Genomic DNA, 20446 nt, shown 5'->3' on the forward strand with positions numbered 1-20446 from the left:
GGCCTCGTGTTTTTATATGGTCATGAAACTCCTCGGTAACTAATAATATCCTTATATTTTACAAGAGGGGGTACTTTATTCACTATATATATATATATATATATATATATATATATATATATATATATATATATATATATATATATATACCGTATATATATATATATATATATATACTGTATATGTTTTGATCTAGTATGTATTTTATAGCAAAATATTCTAAAAGTAAACACTGCAACAAATTTATTTTACCTACGAGGGAGGCGCTGAATCCAGGATTCAGTTCTGGAACATGTGCTGAACCGAATCAGAAATCTTAAAATCTAATTAGTTACTATAAAGCTTTGGAGAATTGACGCAACAATTCTATTTGTTCACAGATAATGCTGTTTTTATTATAGTTCTCAAATTTGAATAAGAAAATTTGAGTTGGGATTTGGTTTGCGGAATCTTTTCTGGAAGATTTGGCCTTTGGCAAAATCCAAAATTATGGATTCTATGCATACCTAATATCTACTGAATACAGATTTGAACTGCTCCACCAGGATAACGGCAAAAATCTCAAAGGGGCCCCAGTCCTAGTGGCCTCTGCTGCCCACCACTAAAAGCCAGTCACCTCTGAAACTGAAGCTGAAATAAAACCAAAGAGGGCTTTATTTTACAGTCATCTTTATTTGCTGCTTGAGAGAAGTGGAGAAGTTTGTTCATAGTATCCACTTTCTGCAATCATCTTACTGGCAGGTCTGAGGTTAATATGCTAATTACCCTTTCTCTGTAGTGATCTTTATGACATGTCTAGGTAATTTAAAGCCAAGGACAGTTGCAAATGGCTTTGGACCCTCACTGTGCTCTGTGCATTTTTTTGGGCCAAAAGTTTAATTTTCACCTTAGGCCCTGTATTTGGTAAGACACTCTGATCATCCATGTACATAATGTGCGGTCTGTGGCGGGAGCTAGTGGATACACTCAGGGATCCCCAACCTTTAGAACCCGTGAGCAACATTCAGACTTAAAAGGAGTTGGGGAGCAACACTAGCATGGAAAATGTTCGTGGGGTGTCAAATAAGTGATGTGATTGACCATTTGGTAGCCCCTATGTGGATTGTCAACCTACACTGAGGCTCTGTTTGGCAGTGCACCTGGTTTTTATACAACCAAAACTTCCCTCCAAGCCAGGAATTCAAAAATAAGCACCTTCTTTGAGGCCACTGAAAGCAACATCCAAGGGGTTGGAGAGCAACATGTTGCTCACGAGCTACTGGTTGGGGATCACTGCACTAATGTGTATGGTGTATGGAACAAGCTTGATAAAAGGCCGCATGGCCTGAAACGTTGCTGTGATGCCCTTGAAAGCACAAATAAAGGCTTTTTAAAGAGTTTGGTGTGCTGTTCAAAAATACCTGCCGACTTGTGATGCCAATGGAAAGTGGCCATTGAAGAACGTGCACTACCCCCATAAGGAGTGAAGACTACTTGTCTGCTATATACACTTGTCTGGTGTATGGAACCCCAGTCCGACACTCACTAAATTATAAATTGCATGGATAAGAAGTAAATGGGTTTAACATTTATAAATCTGCGCAGAGGTTATCTAAATGCAATATCACAAGCAGGCCAGAGATTGGGGGACTGCTCCCTAAAACCTAAATAATGCATATATATGTGTGAGGGTGGGTGTGTGGTTTGCATTGCTACCTTGCAGCACTTAGGTCCTGGGATTCTGGTTAGGACACCAACTGCAAAGTGTGGGGTTACTCGAGTTTACTTCCACAGACTAAAAACACGGCACCTAAATTCAGCAAATGTCAGAATTTATTGAATTGTTCATCACATCGCTAAATTAAGATTTAAGGGCACTGACTGGCAGAATAGGCTCCATGCACTGACTTTTATTGCTACTATTCAGTTTATTGAGGTACCCATCTACCTCTGATGCGCTGAAAGCAGTAAGGTAGTTCTACTGGAAACAAAACTAGCGCAGAGGGATGCACAAGGTCATCTTAGTGTTCCACGAACTGTATAAAATGCAAAGGCCTCTGGGCCCAAGTCTTAATACAGTTAGCAATGTCTCGTTGTAATAGCCTTATGATTTGAAGTATTGTTAGTGTATATTCGCTTGTATATACAAATATGATACATTTTGCCACATCTAATAAGACTGAGATTAAAACTGAGATTATATATCAGATTAGCAGATACGCCTCAAGCCTTTAATTATCTCCAATTATTTCTGGTTCAGTTTCACTGATTATTTCTTTAACCGGCATCAGCTCTTCTATTTTAATGCAGAGCAGTGAAACTAAGGAAGGAATACAATGGACAGTCAAATTCTTTTAATGGGCCACTAATCACTTTTGTGCATGCATTCAGCATAAATAAATTGCAAGTTTAGAGTCGAACAATGGAAGAGTGTTTGGGCCAGCAGTTTAAGTTTGATTGTCACGTATGCAGAATTGCAGCAGAAATATAGAATAGGAGTGAAGGTATATTACTTTATGTTAGGAAAGCAAATCATTATCATTAAACATATATTATATTATGTTCTGATTCTGCTTTCCTATGCCATTAACTGAATTGATAGCTTATACAGCTATGGAACATGTTATTCAGAATGCTAGGAACATGGGGCTTTCCGGGTTATGGATCTGTCCATAATTTGGATCTTCATACCTTGTCTACTAGAAAATCAAGTAAACATTAAATAAACCCTATAGGCTGGTTCTGCTTCAAATAAGGATTTAGTCTATCTTAAATTGGATGATGTACAGTTTTATTAATACAGAGAAAAGGGAAATCCTTTTTAAAAATTCTCATTATTTGGGTAAAATCTATTGGAGACTGCCTTTCCGTAATTCGGAGCTTTCTGGATAACAGGTTTCCGGATGATGGATCCCATATCTGTATATTTCTGTTTTTGCAAGTACTGTTGAAAGGAAGAAGTACCATACATACTCAAGTATAAGCCAAGTTTTTCAGCCTCCAAAATATGCTGAAAAACTCTACCTCGGCTTATACTCGGGTCAAGTGCAAAAACGGTCGCCGGCATCTAAGAATAGTCGCCAGCGTCCAAGAATAGTCTCCAAGAATATTCGCCGGCGTCCAAGAATGGTCGCCGGCATCCAAAAATGAGACTCTGGCACCTCCAATGGGAGCAGAAACCCTAAATTTTTTGATTGAAACTTACCAGAAGCTGCTGCATTTCTCACCCTAGGCTTATACTCGAGTCAATAAGCTTTCCCAGTTTTTGGAGGTAAAATTAGGTACCTTGGCTTATACTCGGGACGGCTTATACTCGAGTATATACGGTAGGTTCGGTAATAGTTGTGCGGGTCGAGAAATTCTTGACCCACATTCGACCCTGAACACCCCCCCAACCCGCACCAGTAAGGTCATAATTAATGAGCAATTTCTCATATTATCCACAGTACAGTTACAATAAAGATTAAGAGCTTAGTTTCAAAGAGACAAGAGGATGACAGTCCCTGTCCAATAGAGTTTACAATCTAAATATCCCAGATACTCCATTAAAGCCTATTGAATCTACATTTATCAGTAGTACAGGTGTACAGCAATACATTTGTACTGAGTATCTCAGAGACTTAGGGCAGGAGCACAGAGAGAAAAGAGGATCACCTGCTATCCACTCCTTTGTGTAGCCATTAACAGGGATAGCTTCTGCATATTGGTGCCCCCCTCCCACGATTTAACTTGTGCATCATTCAGACATACAAGATAGGCAGCACTGGCGGGTACAATTTTTGGCAGATGGTAAAGACAGGGCTGCCTTGTGCCTGCTATTTTTATCTGCTGCACATCCAGACCTCTGTACAGAACTGTCCCCCAAATAAGCACCATAGAGGCACACTTTTGCACCTTTCCGAGCTCTTGCATTTATTCCTGTTGCCTTTTTAAATGGTCCCTACTGGGACCCATTATTTTAGCTTTTATTCTTAAGAAAGTAGGGTCATTGGTTGGTTGGTCTATAGATGATTAATTTATTTTAATACCTACATTGTTTACTTTATTCACATGAATTTGTGGAGTTTAACATTTTATACATCATTTTGCAAGTTTGACTGATGAAGAGCCAACTGCATTCATTTCCCGTCTCACTCTATCTATCAATGGTTTCTGTTTCTTATGTTGATTTTGCTTCTAATAGCAAGTACTGAATGGCAGACATTGTGTATATGTGGGCAGCAGTGAAAGAAATGAGCCTGTCTTTATCCGTGATTGTAGCGGAAGGTAAGCACTATAGTCTATGCTTTTTATTCAGGCAACTTTCTGTATTGCTTGATGCGGCAATCTGCTTATAGACATGGCACTTAGCTCAGCTGTGGGTATATGTCACAGTTTATAGATGGAGAATTTGAAATACTGTCTTTTGTGATGTTAGAAAAGTCAGAAGCAGGGTGCAGTTAACTTTGAATACAGTATGTACAGTACATATTGAGTATAAAGGCTGCAACATTATTCTTGAGGAAGAGTCTACGGCTTTGTTGTGCCTTTTATATACCTCTGGATGACAGCCACAAGCCATGACTGAGAATCTGACCTGTGATTATACCAATCAACTTCCCACTACAGCCCAAGCCTGTGTACCTAGTGTTTATTTTGTGATTATGGGTCTGTTCTAATATCAGAATTAATCACCCAGGGGCTTGTTTGTCACCCCAACCTCTCCATTGTGGTTCATAACATTCATGAATTCAGATTGCTTGTAAATGGACCAAGGTACATCAGTGTTTAGAATTGAGTCTATGAGAGATGGTCTATCTGTAATTTGGAGCTTTCTGGATAATGGGTTTCCAGATAACAGATCCCATACCTGTATGTAAATCTATTTAAACCACTCGTTTCCTTCCTCCATTCACTGTATGCTTAGCTTTGGGCTACCCTCCCATACTTATCTGTAATAATGCAGGTACAGTATTTGTAAGTAGCATATCATATGATTCTGCGTTGTTTTAGGTTTAGAAGTAGAAAACATCTACTGGTCTTAATTTAGCTATTAGTAGGATGTAGACACTGATATTCGGAGACAATTTGCATTTGGTTTTCATTTTTTATTATCTGTAGTTTTTCAGTTATTTAGCTTTATCTTTAGCAGCTCTTTAGTTTGCCTTTTCAGCAACTATCTGGTTGCTAGGGTATAGGGTAGAGAAAATAATTTTATAACACATTAAAAGTTAACTTTAAGGTGAATTACCCCTTTAAGAATTTTTCATTGGAATTTATGGGTACCTTTGTGCTTTTTGCAAAAGGACATTTTATAATGTCCCTTAGGACTAGGAGTGCTGGTGTTTGATCAACCTCAGGGTAATCAGACAATAAGTGTCACGCAGATCAGTGTAGGAAAGCTTAGCATTAAGAAGCCATATTGCCAAATGTCAGTGCAGATCCTGCAGCGAACACAGTATTATATTGATGCTCATTGTATATAAACAGATGGTACATTTCTACATGGTAATGCTGAATAAAATAGGAAGCACATTTATTTACAAGAAAAATGCAGTTTTCACAATGGAATGACCATATTTTTAGCTGGAAGTACAAACCCTTCGCAGGCAGAGAAGTCATTCCCCTAAAGGTGCAGTGTTGCTAACACATCCCAGGCTTAAAGGGATATCAGGTCTTTCTTTTCTTAATTATGATGCAGATGTGACAACAATACAGGTATGGGATCCCTATCTGGAATCCCATTATCTGGAAAGCTCTGAATTACAGGAAGGCCATCTCCCATAGATTCCATTTTAAGCATATAATGTGACAGAGGTACAGAAGTACTGATTTGTAACCAAGAGCAGGTGGAATCCATGAGGGGTTCTCTGCAGCATACAGTGAATATTCTGGGACACATTTAGCACATGGCTCCTGTTTAACGTTTTCCTGTATATGGAGATAATTGTCTGCAACAATCAGACCCAAGCCTCCATGTTTTAGATGCTGTAGACCAGTAATCCCAACCTTTTTTTACCCATGAACAACATTCAGGTCTAAAAGGAGTTGTGGAGCAACACAAGCAGGAAAAATGTTCCTAGTGCTGCCAAATATGGGCTGTGATTTGCCATTTGGTAGCCCCTATATGGACTGGTAGCCTACAGGAAGTAGGCAGTACATTTGTTTTTTATGCAACTATAAATGCCTTCAAGCTAAGAATTCAAAAATAAGCACCTGCTCTGATGCCACTGAAAGCAACATCCAATGGGTAGGTGGCTGACAAGCCACTAGTGGGGATTATTGAGAACCTACACCACTGTCAGTGGCTCTGGTCACAGGCAAGGATGTGCATCCTCCAAATGGAGATTTGTATTTAGTGTGTATTTGTGTGTTCTGTATTAATGAGGGATGTGTAGGGGGATTTAATCCTGGATGAGGTGAAGATCACCTCACCTCTGGATACAAGTACTTCTTCAATATGTTCCTTAGTGCTTAAGCACATGTGCCCAGGTCATTGTAAATGACCCTTCCAATGTTTAACACACTCAAACTGGTTTAGAAGACATTAGAAAAAACATTATACACCCTTAATCTGCTTCCACGCTTGGGTATCTCACTTACATGGTGTAGGAACAGCAATGCAACAGAAACTTATTACAACATTTTTCATTTTGGTCTACAGCTACACTGGGGTCCCCAACCTTTTTTACCCATGAGCCACATTCAAATGTAAAAATAGTTGGGAAGCAACACATGTGCCTAGGGTACCAAATAAAGTCTGTGATTGGCTATTTGTTAGCCCTTATGTGGACTGTCAGCCTACATGAGACCCTGTTTGGCAGTACACCTGTTTTTTATGCAACAAAAAAACAAGCTGTAAGGCCACTGGGAGCAACATCCAAGGGGTTGGTGAGTCACATGTTGCACAAGAGCCACTGGCTGGGGATCACTGAGCTACACAAACCAACAATAAAATGTGCAGATTCAATTAAATAAGATCTGGGCATGTATGGGACCCAAAGCTTCTCTAGGAACTAACTTCCCAACAAAGTGTTAAAGATCTTGTCAGGCACATCAAAAAGCTTAGTGTGAATGGTGCAGAGAATTGTAGATACGGGATTTGTATGTACATCAGACACTGACCTATGTAACGTAGAATCAGTGGTGAAACTGAAAGTGATGCAGAAGGATGGCAGACTATATAGAGGAACTGACTCACAGATTGTAGCAATTTATAGAAACTGCCAAAAGCACTAACAATAGCTCATCATGGTGCTGTGCATCATGCTCCTTAAAACGGAAAGAGATTTATTTTCTTTTAAATTAAAGGGTATTTGAGCATCCACACTTATTAAACAAAGAATAAAACACCATGATTTTGCAGGTGGTATATGAATAAAGCCTTATGTCCTGGGGTCATAATTTCAACAAATCTGGTTTCCTATTAGATTTCCAACAATCTAAGACACAGATTTGGCTAGTTTGCATTTAGGATTGAGATTATTAAAAGGAGGAATAAGAAAGGGGGGCAAAAGCCAACCTACAAGCAGATGATTCCCATCAAGTCTCTTATTAATAAGCCCTAGACTCCATTTCCTACACAAGTATTGAGTGTTGCTGAGTGAACTAGGAAGTTGCTCATTTTACTTTGCTAAGCATCACAATGCGAGTGGGAATTCAATTTCAAACTTTAAACAAACGATCAGCTTCTTACGTTTTCCAAGCGCACCGAAAAACACTATGATTTACACATAATTATTCACTTGTGAAGAAAACAGATCGGCGGACAGGAGCGGAAACGCATGGAAGAGCTTTCAGCAAACAACAAAGAGCACTTTATGTATGCTGAGGGAACACGTTATTTTAGATTATTTGATGCAGTTAAGTAGCTACTTTGCTTCTTGTCATTTTTTTACACTGCAGAACAAACTGTTAAACTGCACAAATACATTTCTATTGTCGACAACATGTATATACAGTATCTGAATTTAAAGTTTATTTAAAAATAAACTTTATTCATACTAAACAAATATTGTTTCTGCAGCACCCTTGGTTGGCTCAGTAACTCTAGGATTGTAGGTGAGGGTGAAGGTGCAAATAGCATGAAGGGTTGTACCTCTCTGTATAAGGTGGACAGTGAGGTTGTGGAATGTCCTGCCAGGTGATGTTGGGATGGCAGATTCACTGGTCTCTTTTCATCCAAACTTCTGTAGGTATGTAATGCACTCAAATCCTTACCCACATTCAGGTAGCCTGATTCCCTGAATCTCCTGCCTCAATCAGGACCATTGGGAAGTATGAGTTTGTCTGGCACCTTAAGGAGAAGAGAAATCAAGCCTGACCAACAGACCCCCTAAAGAAGCATGCAGCACACTTTAAGCATTCAGTTACTGCCGTTCGTCCCCCCGGTTTCCTCCCCTGTATTTGTGCAAATTTTCTTCATCGGGACCGGTGCAATGGGTATTTGCGCACAGGAAATTGAAAAAATGATTGTATCTCCTGCACATCCCCAATGTTTTTACTCATGTGGGTGTGGTTGGTCAGCATGCCGCCCCCTAAAATCCTGCTGCCCTAGGCTGGGCCTTGGTGGCCTTTCCACAAATCTGGGCTTGCAGTGGCACTACCACAAGGAAGAGGGTCAACATAAATAGTAAAGATATTAAACTATGTAGGACAAAGTATATTTAAAGGCAGTGGGGTATATTTATCATAGAGTGAAGTTAGAGATAGCCACAGTCCTCAAAAGTGAAATTACGCCACTCTCCATTCATTTCTATGGGATTTTTAAGAGTATTTATCAATGGGTGAAAGTGAAAGTTCATCCTTTGATAAATACGCCTTTTACAGATAAAGAGTAGGCCTACACACGTGGGTTTCTCCCCGGCCTACTTTCACCTCCCTTGATGTACAGTACATAATAAGCTGAAACGCCCTATCTCTACGTATAAGTATCTTCTACTCTTTCCCACGGGGGTAACCTCAAGTTATGTTCGGAATCATACTACGTAAGCAGCCACCTGAACCCTCATTGATTCCAACACCCTTAAGTTCTTGTTGTTATGGGATTTCTCCCTTATATTTTCCTTTTATAATAATATATGTTTCCTTTTATAGATCTGCAGGGAGTCCAACTTCTCTCTGTTCTTGATGCAAACTTTAAATAACCTAAAAATATTTAACAGTAACTGTATCAATCAGTAGTGATCAGCGGTACTGATAATCCTTAAAAGTTTGCACAGCCTAGTGATATATTCATAAATTATGATCAAGTGAATATATTGAGTAGTGGATTATACTGTATTGTTTACTGTATGTTTTGATACTGTATGTAAATGATATTCACCCTTCAACTACCTTGTTTTTGGACAGAGAGGCTGATTCTCCTATGTCTTTATCTCTCTCTGGCAGTCTAACCAGTCCTCTTCAGTTCACCAAATCTCATTGTTGCAATTGTTTTCTAGGTATGTTTTGTGAATCTCAGTGTTATGAAGGAGGATTCAAGCCATGACATTTTAAGAAAGGCAAGTGTTTAATAAAATTAAACAAAATAAAATAAAATTACTATTTGTTTTCATCTTTGCATGCGTATTATTTTTTATGATTTATTACTTTTACTTTTATTGCTTGATTAAAAAATAAAAGGTCTTTATCACTTATTTTTGGTCTTTAAAGTATAATATGGTACTTATTACTGTAAGGGAAAGAAAAGAGGAAAAAAGGGCGCAAATATAAGCACTGCCCAAATAGGGGCAGAAGCTTATACAGTACCAGTCTGGGGTGTAAATGATGCCAAGAAAAAAGAAATGTGAGATTCCCCAAATAATATATATTAACAAACAAGGTATTAAAAGTAAAAAAAAACATTAATTAGGAGTTAGAACTTGTCTCTCATGTCCTAATAAATATCTGTATTACTTATTTGTTAATACATTTTTTGGGGGGGCACTCGCATAACTTTTTCCTTACTTTTTATTATTTTTATTCTCATAATTTTCATTATTTATTTTTCTTTTTGTTATTAGCAAAATGCAATATTTGGCATTGTTTTCGATATTATGTTTTATTGTTATTTTCGGTATTAAAAAGTACATTTTTTATTTGTACATTTTTATCACTTGTTTTAATTTTTATTAAATCAAATGTTTCAATTAGTTTTATAATTTTAATTTGGAATTTGCATGATTCGCCGGTCAAAAAAAACGGCGCTGTTTCGAGAATTTTTAGCCGTTTTGCGAATTTCGGCGAAGCAAAACGGCACAAAATCGCCCATCACTACTCCTGAATTATACCCCAATATCTCCAGAATGGGCCACTCTAGGGGGCAGATTTATCAAGGGTCGAATTTCGAGGGTTAAAAAACCCTCGAAATTCGACCCTCAAAGTAAAATCCTTCAAATTCGAATATCAAATTTGAAGGATTTACCGCAAATACTTAGATCGAATAAAAATCATTCGATCGAATGATAAAATCGTTTAAAACAAACGTTTCGAATGATTTCAAGCGATCGATCGAAGGATTTTTATTCGACCACAATAAAGGTCCCCATGGGCTAACATTGAACCTCGGTAGGTTTAAAGTGGCGAAGTATGAAGTCGAAGTATTTTTTAAAGAGATAGTACTTTGACTATCGAATGGTCGAATAGTCGAACAAATTTTACTTTGAATCGTTCGAATCATTCAATTCGATCGAATTTGACCCATTCGATGGTCGAAGTACCCAAAGAAATTCTTCAAAATTCTAATTTTTTTTTTTATTCGAATTTTTCACTCAAGCTTAGTAAATCTGCCCCCATGTCTCACAACACACCTCTCATCTAAATTAACTAACGGTAGTAAAAGGCTTCTAATCATATTATCAGCGGTAGCAAAAATAACTATCCTCTAGGACTGGATCAAACCACAACCTCCATCCAATTCCTCTCTTTCGGTCAAAACTGTCCCAATTGTTTAATATGGATTGGATAGAAGCCTCTATGCAGAAGGAAACAAAGTTTAAAAAACTATTTGAAACATTGGTGAGATCTATTACTCTGCTATCAAATGAAAAACAACACGCATTGGCACAGTGCTTCCAAGGAACTTCTTGGTATACAAAGAGAATAATTTTCCAGGATCCCCCAATAGTACTACAATAGCTCATGTCAAGTATTGTTGGGGAAGAAAGGAGAAGGTTTTAAATTCATACAATTTATACTTTAAGTAATACTATATTGCTCCACAATAGCTATGTACTATATTGTTCTTACTCAGGATCCTAGCAGTTATTACAATGTACAGTATATTAATAATATATGTATGCCATCTCAAAAATGTATGCAGAATCAATGCAAACTGTAAAAATATTGTGCTATAAATTTCACGCCTGCGATACGTATTATTGTCTATAAAAAATTTAAAAAAAATAAAAAACAAAATGCAAACATTACTTGAAAAACAACTACCACCAAATTAGTTTTGTATTTAATAGTTCTTGATTTATTTCTAATCAGATTTTGACAAGCATTTTCTTTTTTCCCCCTTCATTTTAAATTGAGAGTCTCTTGTCATGCGAATTGTAGTTTACCACAGACTGGAAAACCTGCACCATGTTGATTTTAGTATTCATAATATCGGCTGTTTCCCCTTTGTTTTCCATTAGAAATTGCTAGATGTGTCTACAGACATCCCCAAACTAATGACATCAATGAAGGCACAGGAGCTAAAAGAAAATGAGATTATACTTCTGAGTGGATTAACATCGGGGAAGCTTCGTCCAGGAATTGAGGGTCAACAAGTAAGTGGAGATTTTAATAACATTGACAGCACTGTGACAGTGAGATTTATTATCATTAACATGCATTTATAGAGTGCCAACATATTGTGCAATACTGATGTACCTACAGTAGCACAGTGTAATAGTAGCACTTTATTGTGCAGCCTTATAGTGTCCTACAGCAAAAACAACATAAACAGTGCCAAGATTTGGTGTAGATATTTCCATAAAACACTACTGTGCAGTTATTTCTTAATCCAACCCCTTGTAGTCACCTAAACGGCTAGTTAGCCTTTTGCTGCAGATTTCTTTTTCTTCAGTGGTGAAAGATTTTCCACCCATGGGTTCTCTTTAAAGGAACAGTAACATGAAAAAATTTAAGTTTTTTAAAGTAATAAAAATGCAATGCAGTGTTGCCTTGCACTGGTAAAACTGGTGTGTTTGCTTCAGAAACACTACTATTGTTTATATAAATAAGCTGCTGTGTAGCAATGGGGGCAGCCATTCAAAGGAGAAATTGATCAGGTTACATAACAGATAGCAGATAAACTCTGTAGAACATAATGGTGTTATCTGTTATCCACTATTACCCTGTGCCATTTAGCCTTTTTCCTATTTCCGCCATTGCTACACAGCAGCTTGTTTATATGAAATATAGTAGTGTTTTCCAAACAAACAGATGCGTTTACCAGTGCCGGGCTACAGTACATTATATTTTCATTACTTTAAAACATGAAAGTGTGAAAGTCCCATCTTTCATCCTCAGGTAACGTTTTTCTCCATTATAGACACAGGGATATGGAATGATTCGGCCCATGTTTGTAACATGGCTGTGGTGTATATATACATATTCTGTATATATAGATATATATATATGTGCGTGTTTGTGTAACTTTATAAAAGAGCGGGGTCACATGAAGCTACTAGACCACTGATCCCCTACCAGTGGCTCGCAAGCAACATACTGTTCACCAACCCCTTGGATGTTGCTCCCAGTGGCCTCAAAGCAGGTGCTTATTTTTGAATTCCAGGCTTGGAGGCAAGTAATAGTTTAATATTTTAATAGTATAGTGCCAAGTAGAGTCTCCTGTAGGCTGCCAGTCATTATAGGGGCTAGCTACCAAATAGCCAACCACAGACCTTATTTGCCACCCCCAGGAACATTTTCCATGCTTGTGCTGCTCCTCAATTCTTTTTACAATTGAATGTGACTCATGGGTAAAAAAGGTTGGGGACCCCTGTGTTAGACTGCTACAAAGCAATTCTTTATTTTAGCCTAACAAAGATATTTAAGGAAGGGATTTGCACACTGAACTGTAACAATCAATGTTTGTTCCTTCATATAGAAAGTGGTTCTTAACCATAGAGGCAATTTATTGAACAACAGCAATAAACAATTTGAGGTTCTTCCCTGAATGCACAAATAATTAGACACGTGACTCTTTAGTGGTGTTTCAACGGTTCTAAAGAGTATCTAGGAGATTTAAATCTAAAGCACCTGGTCTTTTCTGAGTTTTTTGAAAACATTTCTTATCTGAGTGGCTTCTTCACTTCAACTGAGTGGTAGGGAATTCCCTGGTTTTTAACCCTTAAGGTTAGTAAAGTCACAGCCATCCAATAACAATGGTTCCATAGAACTTATTCAGGTGGTGTTATTATCTGAAACTCACAGAGGTGGAAAGTGTAATCCAGTCACATTGGTTCCATGATCCTCATAGAGTTAGGTGTTCATTTTTCAATTTATATGACTGGAAGTGTGAATTGTTGTGAAATGTGCGGGTCAGGAACTCAACCCGCACCCAACCCTAACCCAAAAACCTTAACCCACAACCGCCCCTAACCAGCAAAATATTGCCATGTATGACCCGCACACCAACCTGTACCTGTTTCATCTTGCTATATACATTACTTCTGTGCACAACTCTGCGGTGTACTTCACCAGTCTGGCCTGCACCCAACCAGTATGGCATAAATGGCTTCCTTCACACCTTCCCTACCACTGAAGCAGCTGCTAGGATGAATGGTGAAACATTTTCAAGAAAACTCTTTCATGAAAATCTTCATAGACATATAGTTCTACAGAGGTTCATGCACCATCACCTGAAGGATTTGAAGAAATAGTCTTGCCTCACAGGAATATCCCAGTAAAATGGATCCCAGAAGCCTTTCAGGAATAAAGAATTGGTAGAGTCTCTTTCCAGGTGTGACCCCTGTGTTGGCTCGGCAGTGGAGTGCAATACTGCTCTGGCCTGTCAATTTTACAGCTCTTATGAGCTATATCATAGCTGCCTACCACTACTTTTATCTTGTTCACAGGGTCCTTGCTCCTGACTTCTCTAAAGTTTTGGTTCCCTTAGAGCTGCAGGCTCAGCTTGGGGCCTTCAGCTAAAGTCTCTCCCATACATCAGACCCTGGTACAGGTTATATAACTATATATAGTGAATAAAGTACCCCCTCTTATAAAATATAAGGATATTATAAGTTACAGAGGAGTTTAATGACCATATAAAAACACGAGGCCGGAGGCCGAGTGTTTTTATACAGGTCATGGAACTCTGAGGTAACTTCTAATATCCTCATATTTTGCAACTGGGGGTACTTTATTTATTATAATATACAAATTTCAGTGAGTCATGTGACAGAAATGACATCAGAACTCACCATTTATAACTGATGACATCAGAACTCACTGTTTATAAGGATATAATTTACAGGATATTCATAGCTTTTGTGTATTATTGTATAAACTATATATATAACCCTGGACCAATTAGAAACCTCCACCCAAAGGGTATAGGCTCCGGACAAAGGACTTTCTAAGTGCAGAGGAAAGGTTTAATTCCATGTAAACTATGGATCATGATTAAAAAATGCATAATAATATCAATAGATTATATAAATATGAGGTATTTGATGCATGGATTTTATAATAATATAGAATTAAATTAACTATGTGTTTGCTTCATTGTCATCATTAAGAAATTCTATTGTTTCCATGTTGGATATATGCCAGTTTAAGTGTATGGCGCAATTAGTGTTTTGTTCATCACCGGTGCACATGTTCACACATGACAGAATCACAAGCAGTTTGATTACCATTGCAATTAGCAGCACCTAATGTGTCATATATACTTTAACATAATTGTCTATTAGAAATGCACTGAACCATTTGGCTGACGAACAAACACTCCCCAACATATTTGTCTAAATACAGAATCATATCTGTGCCCTCATTTGCATATTCAAATTGGACCACAGCTGACATAACTCTATCATCTTAAAATTAAAATTCGTCACGTTAAGTTGGCCAACTTTTACTACATCAATTAGCTTCTCTATTAAAAGATGTAAATGCAAAATAATTAAAAAAAAGTACATAAAGACAGAACTTTTAATTTGCTAATGTAATATTCCTATGATACATTTCATTTTGTAATACCTGCTATCCAGAATGCTTGGAACCTGGGGTTTTCTGGATTAGGGATCTTTCTGTAATGTGGCTCTCTATGCCTTAAGGCTACTAAAAAAATTATCAAATAAACCCTATAGAATTGATTTGCCTCCAATAAAGATTATTTATATCTTGTTTGCGATCAAGTACAAGGTACTGTTTTATTATTACAGAGACAAAGGGAATCATTTTTAGCATTTGAATTGTTTTGTTAAAATGGATTTTATAATATATTTACACAGCTACATTATACAAAATATCTTTTACATAACAGTATTAACGGGCATGTAAAGTCTTTAATAGAATAAGGCTAGAAATGCTGTATTTTGTATACTAAATATAAACATGAACTTATTGCACCACAAGCCTAATCAAACAAATAATTTATGCTTTTAAAGTTGGCTACAGGGGGTCACCATCTTGTAACTTTGTTAAACACATTTGCAAGACTAAGACTGTGCACATGCTCAGTGTGGTCTGGTCTGCTTAGGGATCGTCATAAACAAAGCTGCTTGAGTTCTGCATGGCTGGGAAGTAAGGTGGGGGCTCCCCCTGCTGTTCATAAGTATGATTGTTTCCCTGCTCAGCAGTTAGGGACCGTCTGACAATTCCTATCCACAGCAGTAAATAAAGGGAGAATTTCACTGCATACAGTCAGGTTTCTTATAAAAATGGTACACATTTTTTAATTAAAGTATATTGGAGATAGGTTTCTTTTTTATTAAAGAAAGTAAAAATGGGATTTTATTTGTTTGCCTTTACATGCCCTTTAAGGCTCATAAATCAGAACATAGATGACTTTTTAACAGTAAGATCCAATCATTTTCCTTGTTCCATTCAACGGGAATCTATTCTTCATGCTTTGCAGTTTGCAATGATTACACAGCATTAGTAATTTTATTTTTTTGCTACAGTAGACCCAAGTTTTTCATTTGCAATGCCCACAAAGCTGTAAAACCATCAATCATTGCATTTGAGTTCTGGGCATCAGCATATGTAAACCCCACGTATTTTTCTTGCCTATGTCATACAGGCTTGATTTGTTCCTGGTGATCCAGGGGCTGCAACATGTATTTAAAGGACATATGGTGGGTGCAAATAATTGCAGGGTTATGGATTTGGTAGATGCAACATACTGCAGGACAGGCCCACTGGGATTCAAAATAGGCCCTGGTATCTCAAAATCTGGGTCTGCTAAGAGATATGTTAATACATATAGTAGATTCTATATACAGCACCCCTTCCTGCCCATAGCCATCAACTCATCTTTGCTGCACTTGGTATTTTTAGCTACTATAAACCTGTCGGTGAAATTCAATAAGTTCCCCTGTTCTGTCTTACTTTAATCTATTCTTCACGCACTGCAGTTTCCAATCATTACATAGCATTGTTTATATTTTTAATGCTACAACAGACCATTAATACTCATTTATAATTCCCTCGGCTCTGTTAAGCCATCACATCAAACATAGCTGAAAGTCCAAAATAGCGAACACGAAATTCTTGTCCTTTATACTCTGCAGCCTTTGTTTACCTGTAAGGCAAGGAGCTGTTGCTTGTCTTCTTCTTGTCTGCATGCCAATTTGGCTTTTATATTGTGAGATTAGAAAATAAACAGACAGGGTCGAAAGAAATGCTTTAAATATGAGTCACTCTGTAGTAATTCTCCACTTTTAGCTAAAAATATAATCATTATATCCTAAAACACATAATGAGGATAATACTCCACAGATTTTCCTTTGCTTAATGCCTTAATAAAGAGAATATATTTATCTCTGTGTGGGAAATACCTACACCTGCAATCAAAGCAGCACATTATTCTCAGCAGGCAGCTCTATATTGCTGTGATGGCTGAAAACAAGGGCAAATTTAAAATGGGAAAACACATAGGGGGGAAGTAAATTAAACTGGAGCCTTAGAGAAGGCAAAGGATGAGCCTTTTTTTGCACCTTGGGAATTTAGTCACATATAAACACTCTACCAAGGACAGGCCGCTCTCTGGGTTGCCTGTGCATCCAAAGGGCTCTGTGCAGCAGAAGTAATCTACAGTAATTATGTTTTAAATGTACTGCAACCACTCCTAAAGTCAATTGGGCAATACAGCTGTGCAGATGTACAGTAGGTTGCACCCTAGGGGCAAAAGAAGAATTTAGGAATCATGGATTTTTAAATTAGTATGGTACAGGTATCAGACCTGTTATCCAGAATGCTCAGCACCTGGGTTTTACAGATAAGGGATGTATCCATATTTTAAATCTCCATATCTGCTAAAAATTATTTAAAGATGAAATAAACCCAATAGGATTGTTTCCTCCAAAAAGGCATCCTTATATCTTACCTGGCAACAAGTATAAGCTACTGTTTCATTATAACATAGCAAAAGGTAATCATTGAATTATTTGATTAAAATGCAGTCTATGGGAGATGGCCTTCCCATTATTTGTAGCTTTCTGGGTAATGGGTTTCCGGATAACAGATCCCAAACCTGTTTATGTATGTCTTTACTCATTTTTATAGTAACAAGGATACTTGTATGCTTCAAAGATGCTTTATTTTAAAGTTAAATCTTGACAAGCGGGCTATATACCATTGGTATGCTTCATTACCTGACAGCAAACACAACTATGCAAAGAAAATCTATCTCTATGTAATTTACTAAACTTTTCTTAGGAGCTTGTTTACAAAATACAAGAATATCTACACAATTCACAATGTTTTCTATCCCATAATAAATATTTTTTTCCTAAAATCTGAGAGTTATTGCATAAACACTGAAACTGAAAGCAATTTCACTCTTCAACCTGCTGTAGTTATTCTGAGCAACTGTAGGAGGAGGAGAATATAGTTTACCAAATGATATTGCCACAGATGAGCCCTCTGTTAATCATTTCCTCTTTATCCAAAAGCCTGACACAGACTGCTGCTGGAATATGTTTGTTTAAACAAACATATTGCCTCTAGCAAAATTACCAAACAGCCAAAGAGCTATACCCTCAGTAGGAAAACACAGAGGTGTCTAAATTCACAAGTGAACAATAACTCCCAAGTGAACTATAACTCCATTTAATGAGCTCAGGGACAAACTTTTCTATGGGAAGCATTGGGTGGCCACCCTGCAGGTCCAGCATTGATCATACATGGTGTTTTATATTAAAATGTATTAATAAATATTATGAATTATTAATGAATTAAGGTTTTGTTTGCATGATCGTGATAGTAAATGGTATTGAAAAAATCCTGAAGGTTGTCAATTTATTGAACTGAGTGCTGCTAGTTGGATCTTTGGTTTCTTTCTTTCTAATATTTAAACATAGAAGTGTCCTAATTTTGTTCTGCTCAGTAAAGAGATCGAAAGTCTCAGATCCCTATGTCCATCCTGAGCAGATCAACATCAGAACACTTCTCTGTTTCCCTTCTAAAGGTGTCTTTGACTGTACAATTACAGGAATTGAACAGCAGGTGGCGCTGTTAATAAAAACAACCACTAAAACCTGTACAGCTCTGAAACAGAAAAAAACTATTCAAATTTGCAAAAGTGCTTAAAAAACATCCTGAGCCAATTTATATTGTTTATTTTAAGTTTTACTTACCGGTATCCTTTGAGAGAATGACATAAATCAATTAAATTCATCTCTATATGAATGTTGGGAGTGGAGTCTGATGAAAATCAGTTCCACATGTTATGGTGATGCACAAATATTTATAATAAGCCTGATCTAGTGAACAATCTAATAAAATGTTCTTGGGCTGTGTGCCTAGTAGGATGGAACAACACTTGCATGGATTTTTAGACTTCAATATATTTAATGCTCTAAGGATGTGGTCAATAGTCAAGTAACAGGTTTTCACAGTGAATACCATAATAAATCCTGGAAATTCTGTTGCCCCTCTGTGGATAAAACAAGGGGTTGTCTCCGTCAGTAAGTTTACTATAGCACTATTGCATTTTCTGGAATGTCTAGAAGCGCAATGATTTCATAGGGCATCTTTCCCAGCTGCACATGATGTTCCTTATGATGATAGGAAAAAGGGTTCCACGTAAAGGTTGTGTGAATAGTGCATAACTCAGAAATACAAAATGAAAATGTAAGACTCAGTTAGTGAATGGGGAATTGGGTGTATGATTTGTGGGTAGGAAATGTATAAAATTGTTACTTTCTTTGCCCTACATTTCTAAGTCTCTGCTAGAGAATTAATGATCCCATTTAGCTATATTATTGCCATGGAAGTTCCTGAAGGAAAACATAAAGTTTCTTTTTTTCTGTAAAAGTGTTGCATTACTATTCTGTTTGCATCTTTACAAGCTGTGATGATAAAGCTGTGCCTGGCAGTCCCCTTTCCAATGATGTTTCTAATGATTCTGTATGATCATTTAGGTATCTTGGCCAACAGAGATCTGTCTTCTACAATACACAAGGGCCCTTGGGAAAAGTAGTCCTTCCTGCATCCTCTTGGAACTGAATAAATTTCTTCTTGGCTTGGAGCTGGCACAAGAGAATACACTGCATCATGACAGCTCCCCCTTGCAAGCTGAGGATGATACTAACTGCTCGGTGTCCTCCATTGAGGAAGATTTCCTGACTGCCTCTGAGCAGCTGGACGATGAGAGCGATGGGGAGAACTGCAGGGGAGGTGAGCTACAAATCCAGTGATATATTTAGCAGGGTATAGGGAACATCCATTTAACGAAGTTAAATGCTCAGTCTTCCTTTATTTTCCTTATGAGAATTCATTTTTGCAGATGTAACTTGTAACCTGAAATATAGGCAAGCAGCTTTGTCTATGTAAATATATATATATATATATACACATATATATATATACCAACCAAACAGATCCGCACTCCTCCAATTAGCTCATTAATCATCCGCCTGGGTGCTGCTCCTGGGATTGAAAATGTAGAAACGAGAAAAATTGGTAGCGCACTCCAGGGACTTGTATATATTCAAATTCTTTATTCTTTATGGCATAATAATCGACGTTTCGGCTCCCCTCTAGAGCCTTTCTCAAGATCTTGAGAAAGGCTCTAGAGGGGAGCCGAAACGTCGATTATAATATTTGGTGAATGATTCTTGAAATGTAAGAATTAAATATGAAAAAGAAAATTTAGAATGCTGTCTGGTTATATAGACAGGGCCTACTGCATACCTTATGAGATACAACATTAGGGACTTGATAAGCTCAACTTTTCCCCCTCTTTTTTCCCTAAACCTTCCAACCCCCTACCCCTTTACTCTGGTTAAATAAAAACTTCATTTATAAAATGTTACACAAGTACTGACATAAATGACAAGTAGTGATG

The 20446-nt window shown here is 37.4% G+C and overlaps 1 protein-coding gene across 1 annotated transcript in view; it reads left to right on the forward strand.

The window, feature by feature from the left end:
- Nucleotides 1-20446, forward strand: part of sphkap.L (SPHK1 interactor, AKAP domain containing L homeolog) — a 123526-nt gene that overhangs the window by 83976 nt on the left and 19104 nt on the right. Inside the window, exons 4-6 of the mRNA XM_041563471.1 lie at nt 9402-9461; nt 11580-11714; nt 19521-19776. Of these exons, the coding sequence (XP_041419405.1) occupies nt 9402-9461; nt 11580-11714; nt 19521-19776 (451 nt within the window). The remainder of the gene's footprint in view (nt 1-9401; nt 9462-11579; nt 11715-19520; nt 19777-20446) is intronic.

Source organism: Xenopus laevis, chromosome 5L (genome assembly GCF_017654675.1).
Source record: "Xenopus laevis strain J_2021 chromosome 5L, Xenopus_laevis_v10.1, whole genome shotgun sequence".
Taxonomy (NCBI): domain Eukaryota; kingdom Metazoa; phylum Chordata; class Amphibia; order Anura; family Pipidae; genus Xenopus; species Xenopus laevis.